General features: G+C 45.0%; 1 protein-coding gene across 6 annotated transcripts in view; it reads left to right on the top strand.

Annotated features, from left to right (window-relative positions):
• The window catches only part of CPLANE1 (ciliogenesis and planar polarity effector complex subunit 1), a 1,992,329-nt gene that overhangs the window by 1,747,705 nt on the left and 221,610 nt on the right, over positions 1-23,014 (top strand). For all 6 annotated transcript variants that reach the window (XM_069221234.1, XM_069221235.1, XM_069221236.1 and 3 more), the window contains one exon: positions 20,840-20,901. In XM_069221234.1, the coding sequence (XP_069077335.1) occupies positions 20,840-20,901 (62 nt within the window). The remainder of the gene's footprint in view (positions 1-20,839; positions 20,902-23,014) is intronic.

The following is a 23,014-nucleotide window of genomic DNA, read 5'->3' as shown; positions in this document are numbered from 1 at the left end:
GCTAATTCCGGGATAGTCCAAATTCGTACCCCAAAAAGTAAGGGTCTTAGGGCTATTACGTCAGAAATACGAGAGAATCCAAGGTCCAGGATCATTGGACTTTTTCTTCATACAGTGGATTCTTCTTAAGGAAAAAAACTGACCTTCTACAAGTGATTTCTCAACGGTTTTATCAAACATCTCATTTGGGTGCATGGCTGGATCGTCTCACTAGAGGTAGATATAGGCCCTCATTGTGACTTGGGCGGTCTTGTACACAGACTGCCGAAGCCCTGCGCGCCAGAAGACCTCCACATTACAAGTACAGAAGTATTTCTTCACGATTTGGGTGAAAATCCTCCAGTAGTCATGCTGGTGGTCGGCGGCACAGAGGCACTTCAACTGCCGTCAACACCACGCCAAAAGGACTTCCACTTGTTTCTGTAGTCCAAGATACTGCTTTCCTATTGTATTTTCTTTCTAGGATAGCAACACGCAGAGGGTTTGCCTAACTATACCAAACACTTTGCCCCAACAAAAAGCCAGGCATATTGGGTTTGTCAATGCTTGTTTTTCTTTGTCATATGCACTTTGCTGCCAAGGCTCTGGCACCACTGTAAAGTTCAGTGGCAAGAGTGATATCCTATCCATCTCTGCAGCGTGCTACTATCACCAATGATTTCTATGGTTACTTAAGAGCCACACAAAGCTTGTGTTAGTCTGTCTTTTCTCTCCATAAACCTAAGAGGGCTTCTATTACACTCACTATTATTAATCTGTGGTTCCGATCTTGTTTTAGCACAGGCATTAACTCTTACAAATAAACCTCAGTAGTCTTTTGATACCCAAGGGGACATCATTGCAAATTATGCCACATACACTCTCTTAGTTGTTTGCACATCAAGGAGACAGCATTGTTTTCCCTTGCGTGATTTCCTAAACTGAGCTATACATTTTCACCTTTAATATTCCTTTGACTCCTATCATAGATTGTATTGGTTTTTAGAAAGAACAATACAGAAATAATAATTTTGACTTCTAGTGAGGATATTTACCTCTCTATGGATTTAGGTAGTTGTTTCTACCGCCACAAGTTTAGTTCCTGGCTAAACCTGCTGACACGCTGCAGCAGACAGGTAGCCAGTGCTCAGGAATGGGTCCTGCTTACCAGCACCAGCCGGGTCCCATAGGCGGGTTAGCACAATCAGCCCCACAAGCTTAGGGATAGGCAGGCAAATCAGAACATTCTAGAAAGAGCAGGCCTGGGAGCGGTAGTAGCCATAACAAAGGTCACACAATGCCGAGCTCTCACCTCTGTGTCCCATGAAAACACATACAGCACTAGGAAGAGTGTACAATCTTGCTTTATATATCCTATGTCGTTGCGTCCGAGGATGTTATATAAACAGTGTGCAGAGGTGGAGACCTCTTCAAGTAGTGCGCAGAGTGCTCCAGGAGCCACGTCGCTCATTCACCAAGTCTCTGCTCATTAAATTGCCAGCTATACCACACAATTCACCACATGGCGACAAACAGCGTGCTCCTGAGTAGTGCATGTGTTGCCATGGCTTTTCTCCTTCACGACCGGTGTCTGTTGTCTGTCTAATCCAAGAGCACTTGTAAGTGATATGCAGGAGTGGGAGTGTTGTGCACATTATCACAGGCCTGTCCTGTTGCAGAGAGTTCAGCTGAGATAATAGTAGCGCTTCAATCCAGCGCTGGAGATCAGGAACTCATCAGAGTGGGCTGCCCATAAAGGGTGTTGTGCTTAGTCAGAGCGCTCACCGTGTTGATAAAGGTGGGGGGATTCCCTTCCAGTAGGGGTGAGCCCTATGGGGCAAAGTTCACTCTCAGCATTGCCAGAACATTCAGTTGTCGTGTGGCTCTGGTCTGCAGCAATCCTCTGCCTTTCAGGGCTGCAGCCGACAGAAAGCTGTGCACGGTGCAGACACAGCCCCCCGTGTCAACCTAGAAGTGCTGCTACAACATCCTTGCCTCATGGGCCGCGAGCCCGGTACCCAGGCCTCAGCAACTGGCTGCAGTGTTGCCTCACCTCCGCTCCCTTCGATGATAACAAAGACTTGTACCGTCAGCGGACGAGACAGGGAAGGCAGGAGGCAGGCTGACGAGTGGTAATGGTGGTCTCCTGTCAGGATAACAGCCGGATAAGCGGGATGTGCAGCTGGCTTGCATAAAGCATGTCTGCCATTTTGGCCACTCAAGCCACGCTCCCTTCCCCAATTTTACCTACTCATGATCCTTTCAGCGGAAAGGAAGTGAAACAATTCAGATCAACCCCTTTGATGCCCATTAGTTCTTTAAAGATGTTAATCATAGAGAAGTGGTTGACCATTGAAGGCAGTCATGAGGTCTAGGAGCACAAGTAGGCATGATTTACCTGAGTTCAGGCAGTGGAAATAATTATCTGCAGTTTGTAGAAAGGCAATTTCTGTGCTGCAGTAATCTGTATTACTCCAGATTGGAAAGTGTCAAGGAGGTTGTTTTCCTGAAGTCAAGGGAAGGTTGGGGTGCTACACAGCTTTGTAACACCGTTATTTTTCTAGGGGAATTGTTGAGAATGGCAGAAGTTATTCAGGTTGTTGGTATCAATTGTGGCTGGCTATAATTTCAAAGGATTGACTGAGACTGTCTCGAAGTGTAACCAAGTCTACTGAGCTTTAAGGTTTAGCTTGAAGACTATTTTCTCTGCAAAGAACTCCATAGGGTATTCACACTTCGCTTTTATTGTTTAAGTCATGATAGTGGATGTCTGGTGGTTTGATTACTTCAAATAGAAATTTTGGACAGTTCTGAGAGATGCCTAGAAGAGATTTGACGTGTGAGGATGTAGCTCCGAAGATATGGTATTTATAGTTTCTTCTGGCAGCCCTAAGACTGGCCAGATTAGATGGAGAGAGGGATTTGTCTGCATTTTTTTAAGTAGTTTCGGGCACTTTCTTTGACATACAGAGCTTTCAGGAACCACGAGAAAGAAGGTTTTGGTTTTCATTCTTGCTTTGCAACAAAGCAAATTCATTGATAAGGTTTTCCAAGCATTTATTGTATTCATCCCTTTTGAAATTAATGTCTTGCTGGTAAATGAGAATGAGAAGGTTCCTTCCCATGAGCCATGTTCTCAAGAATACCAGTGTCAATGTTTTTATTGTTGAAAAACTATGTCAATTATTTTTTAAGTTGACTTGAAATGTTCTGGTGCAAAACGGACAGCGTGAAAGAAATTTGTAAGTAGTCTGGCCAAAAAACTTGAATGGGATCCTTTGTGGTCAGAAGTGTATCCTTTGAGATGATCAAGTCTAGAATGGAATATTTACAGCAGGTGAGTTTTTGACAGTTGAAAGTGATCGTTGTCCAACTATTCTGGTGAATATAAAGATTGGATTGATGAAGTGTAAAATTGTTAAAAGGGAGGCACCAGACTTTTTGCAAATAGCTCAATTTATTGCTTGAGACTCTAGAATCATCATTTTAGTGACAACATCCGAGACATTCATCTGGCCAGTTTAATTATAAAAACACAGTTTTCTAATACAAATATTGTGGTCAAAGTGGGAGAGCTTCTCAGAATACTTTGACCAGAAGAATAATGCTTGCATACCTGACTCCGATCTCTCTACCATAGACACGCCACATAATTAGCTCATCTGTTTGACTTTATTGGGGTAGGAATGAAAGGAAATGTGGTTTTATAACTAAGTTGAAGGCACCAGCATTTAGCATCCTCTGTCACAATCCCAGAATTGCCACTTGATGGAACTTTGAGAACCTGGACAATTCACTTGGTATCTCTTTTTGGGAATTCCTAGATGTGATTTAGTTTGTATGCTTGACGAGCTGAATTCTTCAGTACTGACCAGTTTTTAGTGAATCAGGAGTTCCAAATTCCAAACGTATGTACACGAGGGAAGGTGATAGCAATTGTCTTGGTGCATTATTGGTGTTGTTTTCACTGGTCCAGTGTGCTTGTATTCAACTGTGTTATCGTCTGTTTGTTTGAGGTCACCTGTGTGTCACATGCCTCTAGCTTACTCATAGTTGTTCACATTCATGAAGGATTTCCACTCACATTGATATTAAACCAAAACTGATCTGCAGGAGGCTGGCCCTCCATGTACTGTGCAAATCTAGGCACACTGAGCGGGGGTACAGGCAAACATACATTAGTTTACAGGGGTAAAACTAGACCACCTAATGCTCTAATTTTTATGGGAGCTTGGTCGAGCAGTTAGGCCAATCTTGGAGAAGTGCAAAGCATTTTTTGTACTCACAGCATAAATCTTGTAACTCAAACACTCAAAGGAATAAACCGAGACAAATTTATAAAAATACTTCAAGTTTTTATATACATTTTAAGACCAAGATCATCGGGATTGGGTAAGTACTTTTCGAGTTAGGAATTTTTAAAGTTTAATAAAAACAGTTTTTTAAATGTGTAATTTACGCACCATAGGAATAAATGGGGCATCACCTTTAAAAATACATATAAAATCGCATAGTTGGTTTTTTCAAGTTCCTATTTTACCAGTTGATTGAGGTTGTTGGTGGGCACTCTGTGTCAGCTTGAGAAGTTTGTGCGGCTCCTGGTTCAGGCTGGAGCCGCAGGAGACAGTCTCTGGAGCTGGTGCAGGGCCCTGAAGAGGACCATTTGGGAAAGCACTGCACAGGCAAGTTTAAAGATCGATCCTTGGGGGTGGGGGACCTCTAGGGCACACCAGGTTCTTCTGTGCCCTTCAGTGTGAAGTGAATCGGTGAGCCAGGAGTTGTGCCCAACGATGCCCTCAGGAGCAGGAGGTAAGTTAGTTCAAGGGACGTTTGCAGGACAACAGAGGCATTCTGGCTCAAGATCCAGGGTGTTCCTGAAGTCCCTCGACTGGGGCTTCCTCCTGGTCCTTTTGCAGCCCTGGGCGAGCTGTTTTTCTGGATGTCTGATGCCAGCTGACCAATACCCAGGGTATTGGTACGGTTTGCCCGATGGTGGGTGCAGTGCCACCGAACTTGGCACACTGGCAGGGTTTGCCCTCGCGGTCGTCCGTGTTTAGTTTGGTCCAGCTGTGGCAACCCGGCTCGGGAGTTAGCAGCTGGTCAGTAAAGTGACCCTCACTAGCTTGTTGGTTTCTTGCAGTTTGAGTGGTACCTCTACTCTGGAAGGAGTTCTGTGGTGATTTGCAACGTCTGGAGGTCCTCTGGGGTTTTTGTAGAGTTGTCCAGTTGTCGAGCAGCTCCTCAGCGATGATTGTGTGGTCCTGGGTGCAGCAGGCAGAGTTTGGTGCCTTTTCTTTGGTGCAGCAGGTCCACATTTCTTGTGCTTTGGTTTTTCTGGGTGCTGGTCTTCTTTTGTCTGTGAAATCCGACTTCTTGGTCTAGGGATGGCCACTAAATACTATAATTCATGGGCATTTTAGGGGGAACCGGTTAGTGACCAATGGGTCCTCTACCTTAGGGTGGTTACACCCACTAAGTGACCACTTCCTGTGGGGAGGGGGTCACTTCCCTATACCTGACTGGCTATTTTCCTTTCATCCAAGATGGAGGAAAATGAAATTGAGTGTCCACCTCGCAGGTAACAGTTTAGGGGTAGCACATGCCAGGTGGGGCCACTCCTCCTACCCTTTTTGTATTTTCCAGCCGTTGCTCCCGCTGAAAGTGGTTTGCAATTTGGGGGGTTGATCTGCTGCTAACAGAAGGCCTGGGGGTTGAGTTTCAAAGGCGGTAAGCCCTTTGAGTCTCGCCGCCAGGGAAGTGCACATTTCTAAGGAAGAGGTTGTTAGCTCCTCCACCCAGGATGGGCTTTGTCTGCAACCCAGAGAGAAGTATCTTTCACCCCTAGGTTGTAGATTAGCTTTCTTGCGGTGGCAGGCTGGTTAGAACCAGTCAGCAACCATGCCAGGGTGTTTAGCTTTTGCAGGGGACACCTCTAAGGTGACCCCTGGGTACATTTAGTAATAAATCCAATACTGGCTCCAGTTTGGGTTTATCAGTGATACCAAACAACCCAGGGTTCAGAGAGGCCATCATGTAGCTGTAAAACTGGTGTTGACCAGTGTCCAGCACATATATTAAAATGGCTACTCTGTTCACTCACTATGTCCCAGGTTTGGCAAGGACACAGTGGGGGCATATTGCTCATGAAGCTATGCCATCACATACATTATAGTGCACCCTGCCTTAGGTCTGGAAGGCCTGCCAGAGAAGTGTCTTACCCATTATGCATGCAGTATATAGTGGCTAGGGCACACAGGCAGTGTGCCATGTCGCGTTTGCATGTTTGGATTGCACTAGGACACTCAGCCTGCCATGGCAGTGCTGGGGGCATCTGGATGCAGGGCCCTAGAGGGTGGCACAATCATTGCTGCTGCCCTCAGGGGCCTACCCTTAGTACCCTATGCCCTGGGTACCGAAGTACCATTTACCAGGGACTTAAAGTGGCAGCTAAAGGTGTTGCCAATTACTGTTGCAACCAGAAACCAGGCACAAATGTGAAGGGGGTACTGCAACAAAGTGCCAGTTTCCCACAAGTGGCACAAGACGAGTGGGAATAAGGCAGTAGGATGTGAGATTGGTAACCTTAGCTGCATGGACCAAGATTATACTGGTTGGATATAAATATTTGCAGTCATCTGTACAAATATATTGGGAGCACTATGTGTAGGAAGTTGGCTATGTATTTACTATCTCAAAGTAAGAGTTAGTGTGCACAGAGTTCAAGGGTTCCCCTTAGAGATAGGACAGTGGCACAATTAGATAATTATAATGCTCTAGGCTTATCAGAGGGTAGTGTTAAGCATTTGTTGTACACACATACAGGCAATAAATGAGGAACACACACTCAAAGACTTAACTCCAAGCCAATAGTTTTCATATAGAAAAATATATTTTCCTAATTTATTTTTAGAACCACAAGATCAAGATTTGAAGTAAATACATAAAATGCAAAGTACTCCACACAGGTAAGTTAGGAACTTTGAATTAGAGCAATAACATATAAAGTGTTTGTTAAAATGGCAATAAGCTATTTTAAAAGTAGTGCAAAAATCAACAGTTCCTGGGGGAGATAAGTATTGGTTAGATTGTGTGGTAAGTAAGACACTTACAAGTCTCAGATTCTGGGCATAGGCAGCCCACCGTTGGGGGTTCATGGCAACTCCAAAGTTACCACACCAGCAGCTCAGGGCCGGTCAGGTGCAGAGGTCAAAGGAGAGCCCAAAACACATAGGCGCCTATGGAGAACAGGGGTGCTCCTGTTCCAGTCTGCCAGCAGGTAAGTACCCGCGTCCTCTGGGGACAGACCAGGGGAGTTTTGTAGAGCACTGGGGAGGACACAAGTAGGCAAACAAAACACACCCTCAGCGGCACAGGGGCGGCCAGGTGCAGTGTGCAAAGCAGGCGTCGGGTTTTGTATTGGTTTCAATGGAGGGACCAGGGGGTCACTCTAGCAGTGCAGGCAGGGCACAGGGGGGCTTCCCGGGCCAGCCACCCCCTGGGCTAGGCAGAGGGTCACCTGGGGGTCACTCCTGCACTGAAGTTCGGTTCCTTCTGGTCCTGGGGGCTGCGGGTGCAGTGCTTGGTCCAGGCGTCGTGTCCCTTGGTCCAGGCAGTCACGGTCAGGGGGAGCCTCTGAATTCTCTCTGCAGGCGTCGCTGTGGGGGGTTCAGGGGGGTCATCTCGGGCTACTCACGGGGGGAGTCCTCCCTGTGGTGTTAGTTCTCTGGATCTCGAGCTGGGGGCGTCGGGTGCAGAGTGTGAAGTCTCACGTTTCTGGCGGGAAGATTGAGGTCTTTAAAGTTGTAGAACAGTTGCAAGTTTGTTGCAGGTTGTTGAGCAGAGCCGCTGCTCATGGGAGTTTCTTTGTCCTGGGGGTCAGGGCAGTCCTCTGAGGCTTCAGTGGTCGCTGGTCCCTGTTGGATGCGCCGCTGGTTGCAGGTTTTCGAGTCAGAAGCCAGGCCGGTAGGGCTGGGGCCAAAGCAGTTGTCGTCGTCCGTCGTCTCAGCAGGCTTGTAGGTCAGCAGTCCTTCTTTTTAGTTTAGGTTGCAGGAATCTGATTTCCTGGGTTCTTTGGCGTCCCTAAATACTAAATTTAGGGGTGTGTTTAGGTCTGGGAGGGCAGTAGCCAATGGCTACTGTCCTGGAGGGTGGCTACACCCTCTTGGTGCCTCCTCCCTGAGGGAAGGGGGGCACATCCCTAATCCTATTGGGGGAATCCTCCAAACCTAAGATGGAGGATTTCTAAAGTCAGGGGTCACCTCAGCGCAGGGCACCTTTGGGGCTGTCCTGACTGGTGGGTGACTCCACCTTGTTTGCCTAATTATCTCCTCCAGCCTTGCCGCCAAAAGTGGGGGCAGTGGCCGGAGGGGCGGGCATCTCCACTAGCTGGGATGCCCTGTGGTGCTGTAACAAAAGGGGTGAGCCTTTGAGGCTCACCGCCAGGTATTACAGTTCCTGCAGGGGGAGGTGTGAAGCACCTCCACCCAGTACAGGCTTTGTTCCTGGCCACAGAGTGACAAAGGCAATCTCCCCATGTGGCCAGAAACTCGTCTGGTTGTGGCAGGCTGGCAGAAACCGGTCAGCCTAACACTAGAAGTCGGATTGGTATTCAGGGGGCATCTCTAAGATGCCATCTGGGTGCATTTTACAATAAATTCCACACTGGCATCAGTGTGCATTTATTGTGCTGAGAAGTTTGATACCAAACTTCCCAGATTTCAGTGTAGCCATTATGGAACTGTGGAGTTTGTGTTTGATAAACTCCCAGACCATATACTCTAATGGCTACCCTGCACTCACAGTGTCTAAGGTTTTGCTTAGACACTGTAGGGGCATAGTGCTCATGCACCTATGCCCTCACCTGTGGTATAGTGCACCCTGCCTTAGGGCTGTAAGGCCTGCTAGAGGGGTGACTTACCTATGCCACAGGCAGTGTGAGGTTGGCATGGCACTCTGAGGGGAGTGCCTTGTTGACTTAGTCATTTTCTATCCACAGCATACACAAGCTGTGAAGCAGTGTGTATGTGCTGTGTGAGGGGTCCCCAGGGTGGCATAAGACTGCTGCAGCCCTTAGAGACCTTCCCTGGCCTCAAGGCCCTTGGTACCAGGGGTACCAGTTACAAGGGACTTATCTGATGGCCAGGGCTGTGCCAATTGTGGAAGCAAAGGTACAGTTTAGGGAAAGAACACTGGTGCTGGGGCCTGGTTAGCAGGGTCCCAGCACACTTTCAATCATAACTTAGCATCAGTAAAGGCAAGGAGGCATTTCCTTACACAATGCCTGCAGATGAATCCTTTTAATTGTTTGATAGTTATTTTCCAAACCCAGGATAAACTACCAACTTTATGCACAGCTATCTCCAGCAAACAGCAGATGTGACCAAATCCCAAGGGGATCAATTTATTATTGTAGATGTTAGAGAAATGGGACACATTGTGTATCTCAGATAAATTACGAACCGATGACTCATGGATTCCTTTGATTACCATTGCCAAGTTGTGTATGTGATGACTGCCTTGTTGATTTGTTAATAAAACATTAACGTTTAAAAAAAAAAAAGTTTTGTACAGCTACGGCATAAAAAAAAAATTACTTTTTCAGAACACAGATTTCTAGAACTGCTTTGTCACAGGGAAGACACACTCATTGCTCTTAGGTTATACAGTGGTACAAATTGTCTCAGAAAAAATCATAATCACAGGAAGATATCTTGCTTTCTTGGGGAGCAGAGCCAGGTGTGACTATCTTGGCGTGTACAAGCGGTGGCATTGTGAAACAGATCGAAAATTACCTCTGCGCTGTTGATTACTAGATGGCCTCATCTAGTTTTTCTACATTATTGATATAAAATGACACTGCTCCCTATTATGATTGTGTTTCCAATTGTTGTAATACGATCTAGTGCAGAGATGTTATGATTCTGTTTTTGCTTCATTCCAAACACCTTGTCCCCTAGGATATTGCTGCCTTTTGAATGTCTTCCTGGTTGAATGTTTGTAGACCAAATACATTTAAATGTAGAACTTGCAATGAAACAACTTCCACAATAACGTGATTCAGCGCACTCCCACATCCAATAGCATTTTCCTATCAAGCTTATCTTAGGTTGGGGATCTGTTGTGTACAACACCAATATTTACAGGTGGCTTTGGGTCAGTCCATTGCTTATCATTGGTTGGGTTTTCTGTCAGCCACATTTGCTTGGTTTGCATTCAGATGGTTTTCTTCCTCTTCTTTTGTTTGCCTCTCCTCTGATGATAGCTTCTTTGTTATCCTTTTAGTTGGCTGACTTGTTAGTTGGATTCTTTCCACGGCATGCGTGAGAGAACTTCATTTTTTTTTTTTCATTGAGCAATGCATTGAGGTTCATGGGTTATATTTTACTCTCTTCCACATGTGCTGCTTCCCTTCTCACAACACTGCCCCCCACTGCTCTCCATGTTCCTTACCGTGCCTACCAGCATGTTTGTTAAGATACAGCAGCAGATATGTTTTGGCTGGAGGTTGACTAAAAGCAAACTTTATCAGGTTGGTATTGTTTGGTTTCTTATTGTTGACATGTTGCATTAAGGCCCAGACAGCCTTTATGGTACTGGTCAGCAGGCAGGATTCTGCACTCACTCAGAGTTTGGGATAGGAGCTGTACTTGACATGATGGACAGCAAATGTTCCCTTCTACAGGCCTGGAAATCTGCAGGCTGAGTTGGGCTGCTGCAGAGCATCTAATGGTAAGATCATTTATTTCCATTCCAGATGTTGTTCAAATGAATTTTGACTTTTGCAGGCATTTGCCTTTAGGTTCTGACACTTCCTTATTCACAGCCCCTGACAGCTCTTATGTTCTTTTAGGTACCTGTAGCCAGTCCTCTTTTATTTTTAAGGTCAGCCTAAGTGGCTTTAGGCTTTCGGTGGGCTGGTAGGATGGGGGCCAATTTCACTGATGTGGGGGCTGGTTTTATTGCTGGGAACCTACCTGCTACATTACAACTTGCATTCCTTCTAAATAAACATTGCAAAGACAAATGGTTTGAAAGCATTCTTAAAGTGTGCACTTAATTTTGCATTGTTTATTTAAAAGTGCTGCAATTAGGAATATGGCCAGCAGGTCTGTAGCAGAGTCGCTACGACTCCGCTCCAGACTGTCCCCCAGGGGCCTGCCGAACATTTCCCCGGGGGCACCTTCCTATACCCGGAAACCCAATGCAAATTTAAAAATCCAACTCCCGTTGCCTGAAAAAGTCATATATACTTACTGTGAAGGAACCCACTGCAATAGTGTCAGAAGTGGGATATTTGAATTAAATAGCAGAGAGAGTAACTGAACCATCAAGATGGAAATGAGACCCACATTAGAAGGTATGATCCAGAGATTGGCCGAAGGATAGCGCCACCTCCAGATGATATGGGAGGAACAACAAAGAGAAGCAAAAACTGAAAGGGAAACACTTCAGAATGCCCTGAAGAGTCAGGCCACAATAATGGCCAAAAACCAACTAGTACACAAGAATGCATTAACTGACACGATTGCAGCAACCCGGGTACATCCCAATGTGCCCAGTTCAGTCCTAAAGAAATTCCAAGATGATGAAGAATTCAGACGCGTTCTTCACAAATTTAGAGCGTGTAGCTACTTCAGCCACCTGGCCGGAAGAAAGGTGGGGCCAGTACATAGCTCCCCTTTTAACTGGAACCTTGCAAGCAGCATACCAGGCGATAAACCCTGGTGGCATTACCCCTTATCAGACATAAAAAAGTGAATTTTGGAGAGACTTGGACATGATACCGAATACTATCGGATCAGATTCCGCAAGACCAAGTGGACTCCCATGGAGAATCCCCGAGCCCTCTATTTTAGGATCCAAGACTTGGGTCTAAAGTGGCTGACATCCAATAGCCCAGACAGGAAAGAATTAATTAGAATTATTTTATTGGAACAATTCCTGGAAGCCCTACCACCATCTACGCGCAATTTGATTAAACAGCATCCCAAGGTTGATACCAACACAGCCATAGATCTTGCCTGCACCTACCACCAAGCACCTGAATTCAAGGTGGGAATATCCAAGGGACAAACAACAATACCTCGTACAACCGTCCCGAGTTATCTCCCAAAACCCCTTAACCCCCTTCTTACCCAAAAGTACCCCAATGTTACAACTGCGCCAAGTGGGGTCATATTACGAGGAACTGCCCCCATAAGGCAGATGGCTCTGAACCCATGGAGATAGGGATTACAAGAGGCAGAGTGTTATATACCAGGAAGGACGTATACCATAGACATGTGTATCAACGGAAGGATCACCCGGGCGTTAGTTGACTCAGATTGTAGCCTGATCAGTCATCAGGGCCAACCTAGTAGACCACACATTAATACCTTTAAAAGATTACATATCTATTTGTAGTGTTCATGGTGACCAGAAATCATATCCCCTGGTTCCCAATATCATTTGAATGGAATGGACAGCAAGAAACTATACCTAGTACACCCCTGGGAGACAGCCTTACCAGAGAAAACCGGACAGGTGGGCGCTTACTTTCCAATACAGAAAGATTTGTTATATCGAATAACTAAACATGGTATGCAGGAACGGATACAACTAGTGGTACCCCGACCTTTCCGAATACAAGTCTTGCACATGGCCCATCGTCTAATAGGGGGCGGTCTTTTTGGGAGGGAAAAAAACAGAAGAATACTTTTTGCGTCTATTTTATTGGCCCGGGTCTTTTCAGATATAGGTCACTTTTGCCAACAGTGTCCCCATTGCCAACTTGTAAATCCAGGAGCACCCAAGAAGGGACCCCTTTTCCTGTTACCTATTATTGATATCCCATTTTCTAGGGTTGGGATGGATCTTATAGGTCCCCTTATCCCTTCCTCAAGGGGTTATAGATATGTCCTCGTCCTGGTAGACTACGCAACCAGATATCCTGAAGCAAAACCCCTTTCGAGTATGAATACTAAAAACATAGCACATGCCATGATCGGTTTCTTTTCAACGGTGGGATTCCCAAAATAATTACTTACCGACCAAGGTACTCCCTTCATGTCCCGCCTAATGACCCAAATTTGCCAGATATTAGGGTTGACTCAAATTAGAACATCCGTATTTCATCCACAGACGGATGGTCTTGTAGAAAGATACAATTGTACGCTCGAAACCCTTTTAAAATGGTCATCAGTGAGTCAGGAAAAGACTGGGACAAAAAGTTGCCTCTGGTCCTTTATGCTAGAAGAACCTACTAACAGTCATCTACCTGCCATAGTCCCTTTGAGTTGGTGTTCGGGCGCCAACCAAGATCCCTACTCGACATGGCCATAGAAAAATGGGAAGAAGAGGAAACTGAGGACAAAGATCTGTTGGAGTATAGCCATCAACTAAAAGATCCATTACACACCATATGGGAGGATGTAAGAAATCACCTAGAGCAAGCTCAGAGTAAACAAAAGCAGTACTACAATAAGACTACTACGCTCAGACAATCATACCCAGGTGATGAAGTCCTCATTTTATTGCCAAGTTCGGAGAACAAATTATTAGCTAAATGGCAGGGACCATTTAAGGTACTTAAAGCTGTAACACCAGTTACATATGAACTATTGTTATCTTGAGACCCCAAAAAGGACCCAAATATATCATATCAACCGTTTACAAAAATGGGAAGAAAGTGAAGAAACTCCTGAACCCCCACAAATAGGATTTTTTTTGTCAAAAAAAACATAAGACTAGAAATCAGTTTATGCCCAAAACCTATTGACTCAACAATACACCTTCCCCCCCGAATCCCAAACTACACTCTACCCAACAGAAACAACTAACAGAAATATTGGGAAAACATGAGGCTCTTTTTTTCAGTCAACCCCGGGAAAACGTCATTGATCCAACATCATATTAGGACCCAAGAAAAATAATTTTGTCTGCCTTACCGAATCCCAGAAGCTCGAAGAGCGTTAGTAGAGCAGGAGGTCCATGTTACAAATGGGAGTCATAGAACCCTCCTCCAGCCCCTGGTGCTCCCCAGTTGTCCTAGTCCCTAAACCTAATGGGTCGATCCGCTTTTGCATAGACTTTCGACAAGTTAACAAAATCTTCCACTTTGACACCTATCCCATCCCTATGGTCGATAAACTATTAGAACGCCTGGGTAAGGCAAAGTACATGACCACAATAGACCTCACCAAGTGATACTGGCAGATTCCACTATATCTCCCAGATAAAGAGAAAACGGCGTTCTCCACGCCTTCAGGGTTGTACCATTTTACCGTTCTCCTATTTGGATTACATGGGGCCCCTGCAACATTCCAAAGGCTAATGGATTGGATGTTAAGAAAACACACTCCATATGTGGCTCCCTACCTTGATGACATTGTAATCTTTAGCGAGTCATGGGATGACCATCTCCATCACCTAGACGAGGTATTCCATACATTAAAAGAAGCAGGGCTCACAGTAAATCCCGAAAAATGTACCATGGCTAAAGATAATATAGCATACCTCTGATATTATATAGGGAACGGACAAATTAAACCACAAATGACCAAAGTTGAGGCCATCCCTAAAATTCCTGTCCCCGGCTCGAAAAAAGAGATACAATCCTTTGTGGGACTTGTGGGATATTACAGAAGTTTCATCCCACACTACCACGCCCTGTTAGCAGATCTCCTAAAAAAAGGAAAAGCCTTCTAAAATATTAAAATTGACACCCATACAACACCAGAGCTACGAACTTCTCAAACAGTGTTTAACCACTTAGCATGCCTTACCCTTTCCTAACTTTACAAAACAATTTTTGTTACAAACATGCATCTGACGTCGGGTTGGAGACTGTCTTATACCAGAAAAATGAACATGACCAGGATCACCCTATTGTTTTTATCAGTAGGAAACTACTCCCCCGGGAACAACAATATCCCATTATTGAGAGGGAATGCCTGGCCATCAAATGGGCTATAGAGACTCTTCCATATTATCTCTTGGGTCATCCTTTCATATTGCAAACTGACCACGCACCCCCTACTTGGCTGTCGAGGCACAAAGACACTAATCCTAGGATCCCACAGTGATTTATGGAGTTGCAACCCTTTATTTTCCAAGAACATCTCCTCCCAGGTCATCGTTTGGTTACCGCAGACTATCTCTCCAGACATCCCATAAGGCAAAGCCTCGAACAGCCTTTTTCATGGGAGGGGATGTGTAGCACAGTCGCAATGACCCAGCTCCAGACTGTCCCCCCGGGGCCTGCCGAACAGTTCCCCGGGGGGCACCTTCCTACACCCAGAAGCCCCGTCCACCGACGTGGATCCGGGTGTCGGACTTGAAACACCGGAAACAGAGGATCCGACGCGGACGCCAAGGAGAAAGGAAGAGCCGGCACGCACGCAAAGGGGAGAAGAGGGACGGACGGAGATGTCGGAGAAAAGAGAAAAAGAAGCTGAATCAGGAGAGTGGGATGCGAGAACAGTGGGATGAAAAGAGCCATCCGGGGATATCTCTTCATGCCGCACTGCCAGACACGTCCCCGGAGGGACGTGGCTTTCGCAGGTACATACCTGCATTCTAAACCCCACGGGTTACTATTGGAGAGAGGGGCTCTTTTAGCTCCCTGCCATCTGTTTAATTTTTTTTTTTTCTCTAACCACTGAGGGGGGAGGTAGACCTTGGTCATAGTTAGATATACATTTTTATTTCAACTGCGGGATAGCTCTCTATTGTTACCCTAACGACATCCAGAAACAGGAGAGAGAGACATACAAACACCAACCCCAAAGTTAACATACTTGAACCTTAAAGTCTTTATTTGTTCTTTATTACTAGGGTAGGTGCCTTTCTTCCCCGCTAAGCGCATAAAGGAAGATTTGTTTACATTTTTCTTTTTTTTTTTTCTTTCTTTGCATGAACAAAACACCACTGGGCTTTTTACATTTTGGGGTTTTTCTTTTTGGTGAAAATCCCTCTGTCCCGTCCCAAGAAAATAAAAAGGTCTGAAAACAAGACCCTTACCTATTTTTCTTTCCTTTTCCTTTCTTCTCACCGACGGAACGCCTCCAACGCCATACCCCTGAAATCTGGACCATACCTGAGAAATAAAAAAAGAGAAACTAAGAAGACAAGACAGAAGAATAAAGAAAGAGCTGAAAGGATCGGACAATTAAAACAACAATCCAACAAGGAAATAATACTTAATACAAATTTAAAAATCCAACTCCCGTTGCCTGAAAGTGTCATATATACTTACAGTGAAGGAACCCACTACAAGGTCCAGCAACAAAACTAGCTCCCACTGACAGTGAAACTGGCCCCCACCCTGTCAGCTCACTAAAATGTCTGGTGCACAATAGGCCAGTGCGGCCCTGTTTAAGTAGGATCATGTTCAACTAGCTTTCTACATTCTGATAGGAATGTCCTGCTCGAAAAGTATTTAAAAAATAAGTGTATTTTATCTCATTTTATTGAATTTAATGTTCAGTTTTGGATGTGCACTCTTAATATCGGCCTCGGAATATTGATGGGACACATTATCAAGGACAAAATATGAAACATATATTGATTGGTAAATAAGTCTACATTTTCTATACCTAACTCTACAAATACCTATGAGGTATATATATATATCTTCAAGGTAGGTAGATGTGGAGTTAGGAATAGTTAACGTATACTTCCCTATATGCACTTTTTTTTTGATATGTTGTCCCGCGATAGTCTATCCTCTGTAATCTTGTATCACAATATTCAGTAGTATAATCTAAATTTTGACATTACTGCAGAATTTTGAATTTTTTTATTCACTTTTTTAACAATGCTTCACAAACAGTTATGGCAAAACCAATAGCTTGCCTCTCCCATTAGAAAGACAAAACCTGTTTTATGTGACTATATTGACAAAGTGCATCAGTTCATTTACCTTGCAAACAGTAAAAAGAAATGCTTCATCACATGGTGCATTTGATGACACATTATAAAGACAAATACAAGGCCTGCGAGCACGGAAGACCCCACAGGGTTCCATCAACTCTCAGCCTCCCCACCACCTACACCTACATTGAACAGCATGCTGCAAGGGTACTTAGTCTTCTTGCATCAGCACATGAAAGAAAAACATCAATTTGTTCAAAGAGGGAAAGGTTTTTTTCTTTTAAATTTGGTTAGACCTTTTAACATCCCCTTGGCAGATGATTTGAATACTCTTTAAAATTGCCAGAAAGAGACCGGTCCAATAACATTTGAGTGGAAAATAAAAACATGAAAATGAATGGAATTTTTCACCTTTGAGAAAACACAGAAACAGACTTCTGCATCTCAGAAGAATACATCTTGAAAGTTATATTGTAGGTAAGCCTAGCACTGCATTCAAAGGGTGCACTTATCAGGCAAAATGCATTCACAATCTATACATTTCAACCATGCTTCTCTGTTGCCATTGTAGTTCTCCGCAGTGGCCAGTTACTGTGGTACCCTAACATGAGCGAGGCTGACACTTCTGTCCATGATCCTATAGGATTGAATGGGCAAGGGATTTTTGCGTGAACTGGGCAGGTGCTAGCCGTTCACCGTAAAAGTGGTCAGTCTCAAGCCTTCTCCAGCTGGCAGAGATTACCTAGCGCTAAAGTACCCATTTCTCTCTGAGACGTTTTGCGTAGCCTCACCTCCTCTGAGGCTGCCAAGTCTCAAATGCTTTCTCTACAGAGCAAAATGTTGTAGATGGGTCCTCTGTGGATACAGTACTCCCACAGCTATGGTCAGAAAAAATTGTATTCTTTCTCGCCCTCCTCTCAAGTCCGAGAGGGCTCTGTCAGTGTTGCCCTTTGTTCCTGTTGTTGTTTTCTCTTTATATGGGGACCTTGGCTCAGGGGATGAGGGCAAACACTAAATTTACGGGGGTTAGAACTGGGTGGAAAGCACATACTAAGCCTATTTGCGGACAGTGTGATCATCACATTCACAAACCCTGTCCATTTCCTGCTCATCCTTGTGATGGAGATTCAGAACTTTGTTGTAATGCTGGGGTTCATATTGAACCTGCAGAACTCACAAATCCTCAGCCTTTAATTCCCTCCTGCAACAAGATGGCCTTTGCACCCAGTTCCGTATGTAATGGGCCTACTAATTCATTCTGTACTTAGGATTGCAAATAATCAATACCTTCAAAACAGCTACCACTCCTTCCATCAGGATGACAAGAACTTAGCATGTAAGCACACTGTATGCTGTCCTGGATGAGTAGAATAGCCACCCTTAAGATGAACACCCTCCCCAGGTTTCTATTTGTGTTCCAATAACTTCCTCTCCATCCAAATATGCTGAATAAATTGCAGAGAGGTTGACAAATTTGCTTGGGTTAAAAGCCATTCATGCATTTTAAAACAGCCTACAAACATCCACAGGAGGATGGGGTGAGCATCCCCAACACAATATTACCAAACTGTCCAGTTGAGATATGTGGTGAAGTCGGGAAATGAGCTGCCCAAGAAACACTGGTGCTTCGTAGACCTACCGGTTGCAGAAATACACATAAAGGAGAGTTCCCTGACTTCAAAAGACAGTTAGGGCGTGGAGGCTGTGCTCTTCTTAAGTTAATAAAGGCATCCTAGCTGTGTGGGACAGGGTTGCAGAGAAGAAACGCCTGATGACATTAACATCACCGCTTATTCCTATAATGTCCAGTCCGGGCTTCAAACTGACTCTCAAAGAGGATCCCTTCTGCAATTGACAAGACCAAGGGAGTAAAATAGTGGAAACCTATTTGATTTGTCTTGCATTATTCTATTTGATCAGGTGAAGAAGAATATGGACAGCCTCAATAGGAATAGGTGCAATAAATATGTGCAGATCAGACACTGGGTGACCAGCAGAACAATGAAAACCCACTCTAGTATTCCCTCAATGGCATTTAAGAAATGGCTTCTCTCAAACATACTATCGGAGATGTATAGATTATTGGCCCATTTGCCTGTGAGAGAGAGGTCAGCAGGCCAAAGAACAGTGGGTACAGTAGTTAAGGCATATCTTCACCTTTAAGGAATGGGAAGATGTTTTTCAGATAGCACACTGTACGGGGAGAAGTACCACAGGCAGTAAGATCATGACAAAGATAGTCACTTACTGGGGCTTCACCACGGCCTAACTGCACAAAGGGTGCCCAGAAAGACTGGAGACATGTTGGAAAGGCTGCATTTACACAGTCATCCTGCTGCTTTTGCAGCTTCTCTAGAACTGTCTCAAGCTTACTAGGAAGAGTTTTTCTAGATGATGTTGGTGATATATTTAATGTACAAGCTACCCGCTTACCAGCTAGAGCCTGCTAGGTCTTCTTAATAGACAAACATTCCTATTGTGATCAGTAGGGTCCTGTAGTATGTAGGCAAACCAGGGGATGACCTTGTCTAGGGCACTGATGAAATTCCTGAACATATCTTCTTATTATGGATAGAATAGCTGACTCTGGACACAACAGTAGGGGTTTTGGTGAGGTGTGGGTCCTCTTCTTCATAGTTCTCTCCAACAAATTGAAAGAACTGACATGCCCCAAATATATGAGGCTGTTGTGCATATCATCCAGCGTAGCCTTGCGGGCTGATCTAGAGGTGGGATGCCAGAGATCTGCCTCCATAAAGGTGAGCGATTTACTTCAGGTTTTGAGTGATATACTGTAATGCATACATTTTATGTCTCTTTCTCATGTAACTGAAGGGTTGGTGCGGGTAGTAGGAGTTCTGGGGTTCTGGTTCGTTTAATACTCTCATACTTTGTAGAGCTCATTTAAAAAGGTGTTAGAGGCATAGGTTCTGAACACTTGACAAACTAATGTATTCTAATAAATGTATAGATTACACCTTCCATGAGAGTGTCGGAAAGCTAAAGGTAGGGAGCCTTGGGAGTCACTACACATCTGAGAGGAGCCCTGCGTGCATGGGCAATGTCACCAACTCTAAATGCGTCTCTGCACATATCATATTCTACTTGTCAAAAATCGATCTGACCAAAAAATAGAGGATCTGCTGATATTGTATTGATCCAATACAAACTGTGAACCTTGACTACCACCTGGGCTAAACCCAGGAATTCTGCAGAGTTACATAAAAACCCAGTAAGATTCTGCTGAGTTCTGAATTTGTCAGGAAGCGCTGCTTGCTCAAACGTTTAGTGGCAGGAGCTTGTTCCACACTGTGAAATCAACATGAACTGCATCATGTTGTGTGCCAGAGGGCGCTGCTTATTTTTGGAGCTCGAGTAGATTTTCTACTCTAGTGGAAGCGTTCTCAACACAGGTCAAACCTGACTTGACCGCCCTCATTGAGAAATCTTGCTGGGAGGCATTCTAGGGCCCGAAAATCACTCTAGGGGATGCAGTTCTCATTTGGCAACGTAACGCTGGTGAGCTGCATGTGAGGAAACACTCTGCCACACGAAAGTTAGCATAGTTTTGCTGGAACTCCACACTCCAAGCGTAACACAGAGTGGACACAACTCTGCGGACTCCACCTTTAGCAGAAAAGGACGAGTCAAACCTTCTAAATAGTTATGCATGGCGTTTCATCTTAATTTCAGCAACATGTAGATAGATTTGGAAGTGCATTTCTGTATGTCATCAACTTTTGTAAGTCTCTGTGTTCTTGTCGCATTTTTATTTTAATCTCATATGCGGTACCATATTGTGCAATACAAATGGTAATCCATCAGCTTGAAATTTACAGTTCTGGTTTTTGTTACAAATATTTAAAGTTTTTGAAAAATCAAATTTTGTATTTGTTTCCTAAAATATAAAATAAAGTATATATAATAAATCTTCATTACTTTATCTGGAGTTATAATGACTTTAGATACCCATCAGAGTGACATTACATATTATTATTTTTTTTCGCAGCAACGTACCTTCAATTCAAGCGACTTAAGGAAAATCCAAAAAGCGAAAGAGGAGAAAGACAAGTAAGTCACCCCCTGAGGAATTAAGTAATAATTTATTGCTGTTTCATATTATGGTTTCTGATGAGATGGTGATTTCTAATTTCCGTTTGTGTCTGTGTTTGTTTTAATCTTTAAAGGTTTTTCAAACTTCTAAGTTCTAGAACTGGTTTTACATATAGCTGTTTTTATATTGTGCTACAATTTAGCACCCTCAGTACACGAAACCTGGCTGTTGCTTTGAAGCACAAGGGGCTGCTAGGTAACATGACACAGAGGGCCTGATTACGACCTTGGTGGAGGGGATTACTCTGTCCCACATGTGACTGATATCACGTCAGCTGTGTTACAAGTTCCATAGGATATAATCTGTCACATTTGGGATGGAGTATTCCTCTCCGCCAAGGTCGTACTCAGGCCCAGAGTGAGCAAACCTAAGGCGTGGGTCACTGGTAGTTTGAAGGAAGGGGTAGATGCTTGGATGTAGATAATGTTTTTTTTAGCTTATCTTTGTAAGGAAATGCCTCCTTGGCATGGTTACCCCCTGACCTTTTGCTGATGCCAGAGTGCCATGCCAACCTCACACTGCCTGTGGCACAGGTAAGTCTCCCCTCTAGCAGGCCTTACAGCCCTAAGGCAGGGTGCACTATACCACAGGTGAGGGCATATGTGCATGAGCACTATGCCCCTACAGTGTCTAAGCAAAACCTTAGATATTGTAAGTGCAGGGTAGCCATAAAGTGTATATGGTCTGGGAGTTTGTCAAACACGACCTCCACATTTCCATAATGGCTACACTGAAATCTGGGAAGTTTGGTATCAAACTTCTCCGCACAATAAATGCACACTGATGCCAGTGTGGAATTTATTGTAAAATGCACCCAGAGGGCATCTTAGAGATGCCCCCTGAATAACAGTCCGACTCCTAGCGCTAGGCTGACCAGCTTCTGCCAGCCTGCCACAACTAGATGAGTTGCCGGCCACATGTTCACCTACAGTACCATTTTTGCAACTTTCTAACAAATTTCCAAGAACTCACTCTTCCCGCTGGAAGCGTGAGACTTCACCCTCTGCACCCGACACCCCCGGCTCGAGCTCCAGAGAACCAACACTACAGGGAGGACTCCCAGGCGACTGCAACCTCGTGAGTAACCCGAGACGACCCCCTTGGAACCTTACAGTGACGCATGCAGAGAGAATCCAGAGGCTCCCCCTGACCGCGACTGCCTGTAACAAGCGACCCGCCGCCTGGACCAAGCACTGCACCCGCAGCCCCCAGGACCAGAAAGAACCGAACCTCACTGCAGGAGGGACCATCAGGCGACCCTCTGCTTAGCCCAGTTGGTGGCTGGCCAGAGAACCTCCCCTGTGCCCTGCCTGCACCGCTAGAGTGACCCCTGGGTCCCTCCATTGTTTCTAATACAAATCCCGACGCCTGCTTTGCACACTGCACCTGGCCACCCCTGTGCCGCTGAGGGTGTATTTTGTGTGCCTACTTGTATCCCCCCCAGTGCTCTACAAAACCCCCTGGTCTGCCCTCCGAGGACTCGGGTACTTACCTGCTGGCAGACTGGAACCGGAGCACCCCTGTTCTGCATAGGCGCCTATGTGTTTTGGGCACCTCTTTGACCTCTGCACCTGAACGGCCCAGAGCTGCTGGTGTGGTAACTTTGGGGTTGCCATGAACCCCCCACGGTGGGCTGCCTATGCCCAGGAACTGAGACTTGTAAGTGGCCTCACAATCTAACCAATACTTACCTCCCCCAGGAACTGTTGATTTTTGCAGTGTTCACTTTTAAAATAGCTTAGTGCCATTTTTACTAAAACTACACTACCATCCTCCGGGTAGATTTTGATAGTACTTCCAGGCAGTGCCAGCTTTAGGGTGGTGCAAGCGGTGGGGCCGCACCGGGTGCTGGCCTGGACTGGGTGTTGACCTCAGTGGGGCGCTATGTTCAGCGATAACTTACGAAACTTGTGATTTAAAAGCATCTGCTGAAAAGTTCATTGTGCGTCCAGCCATCAGGAAACAATTAAAATGTCAAGATACCTCTTGTGATTAATGTTCTTGCTAGAGCGAGAGATTGGAGTTTTGTCTACCAGCAACTTTGACCCCCCATAAAGCAGCATAGAGAGT

This window comes from Pleurodeles waltl, chromosome 1_1 (genome assembly GCF_031143425.1).
Source record: "Pleurodeles waltl isolate 20211129_DDA chromosome 1_1, aPleWal1.hap1.20221129, whole genome shotgun sequence".
Classification (NCBI taxonomy): domain Eukaryota; kingdom Metazoa; phylum Chordata; class Amphibia; order Caudata; family Salamandridae; genus Pleurodeles; species Pleurodeles waltl.
The sequence above is the reverse complement of the archived record's forward strand: the minus strand, read 5'-3'. Positions and strand labels throughout refer to the sequence as shown.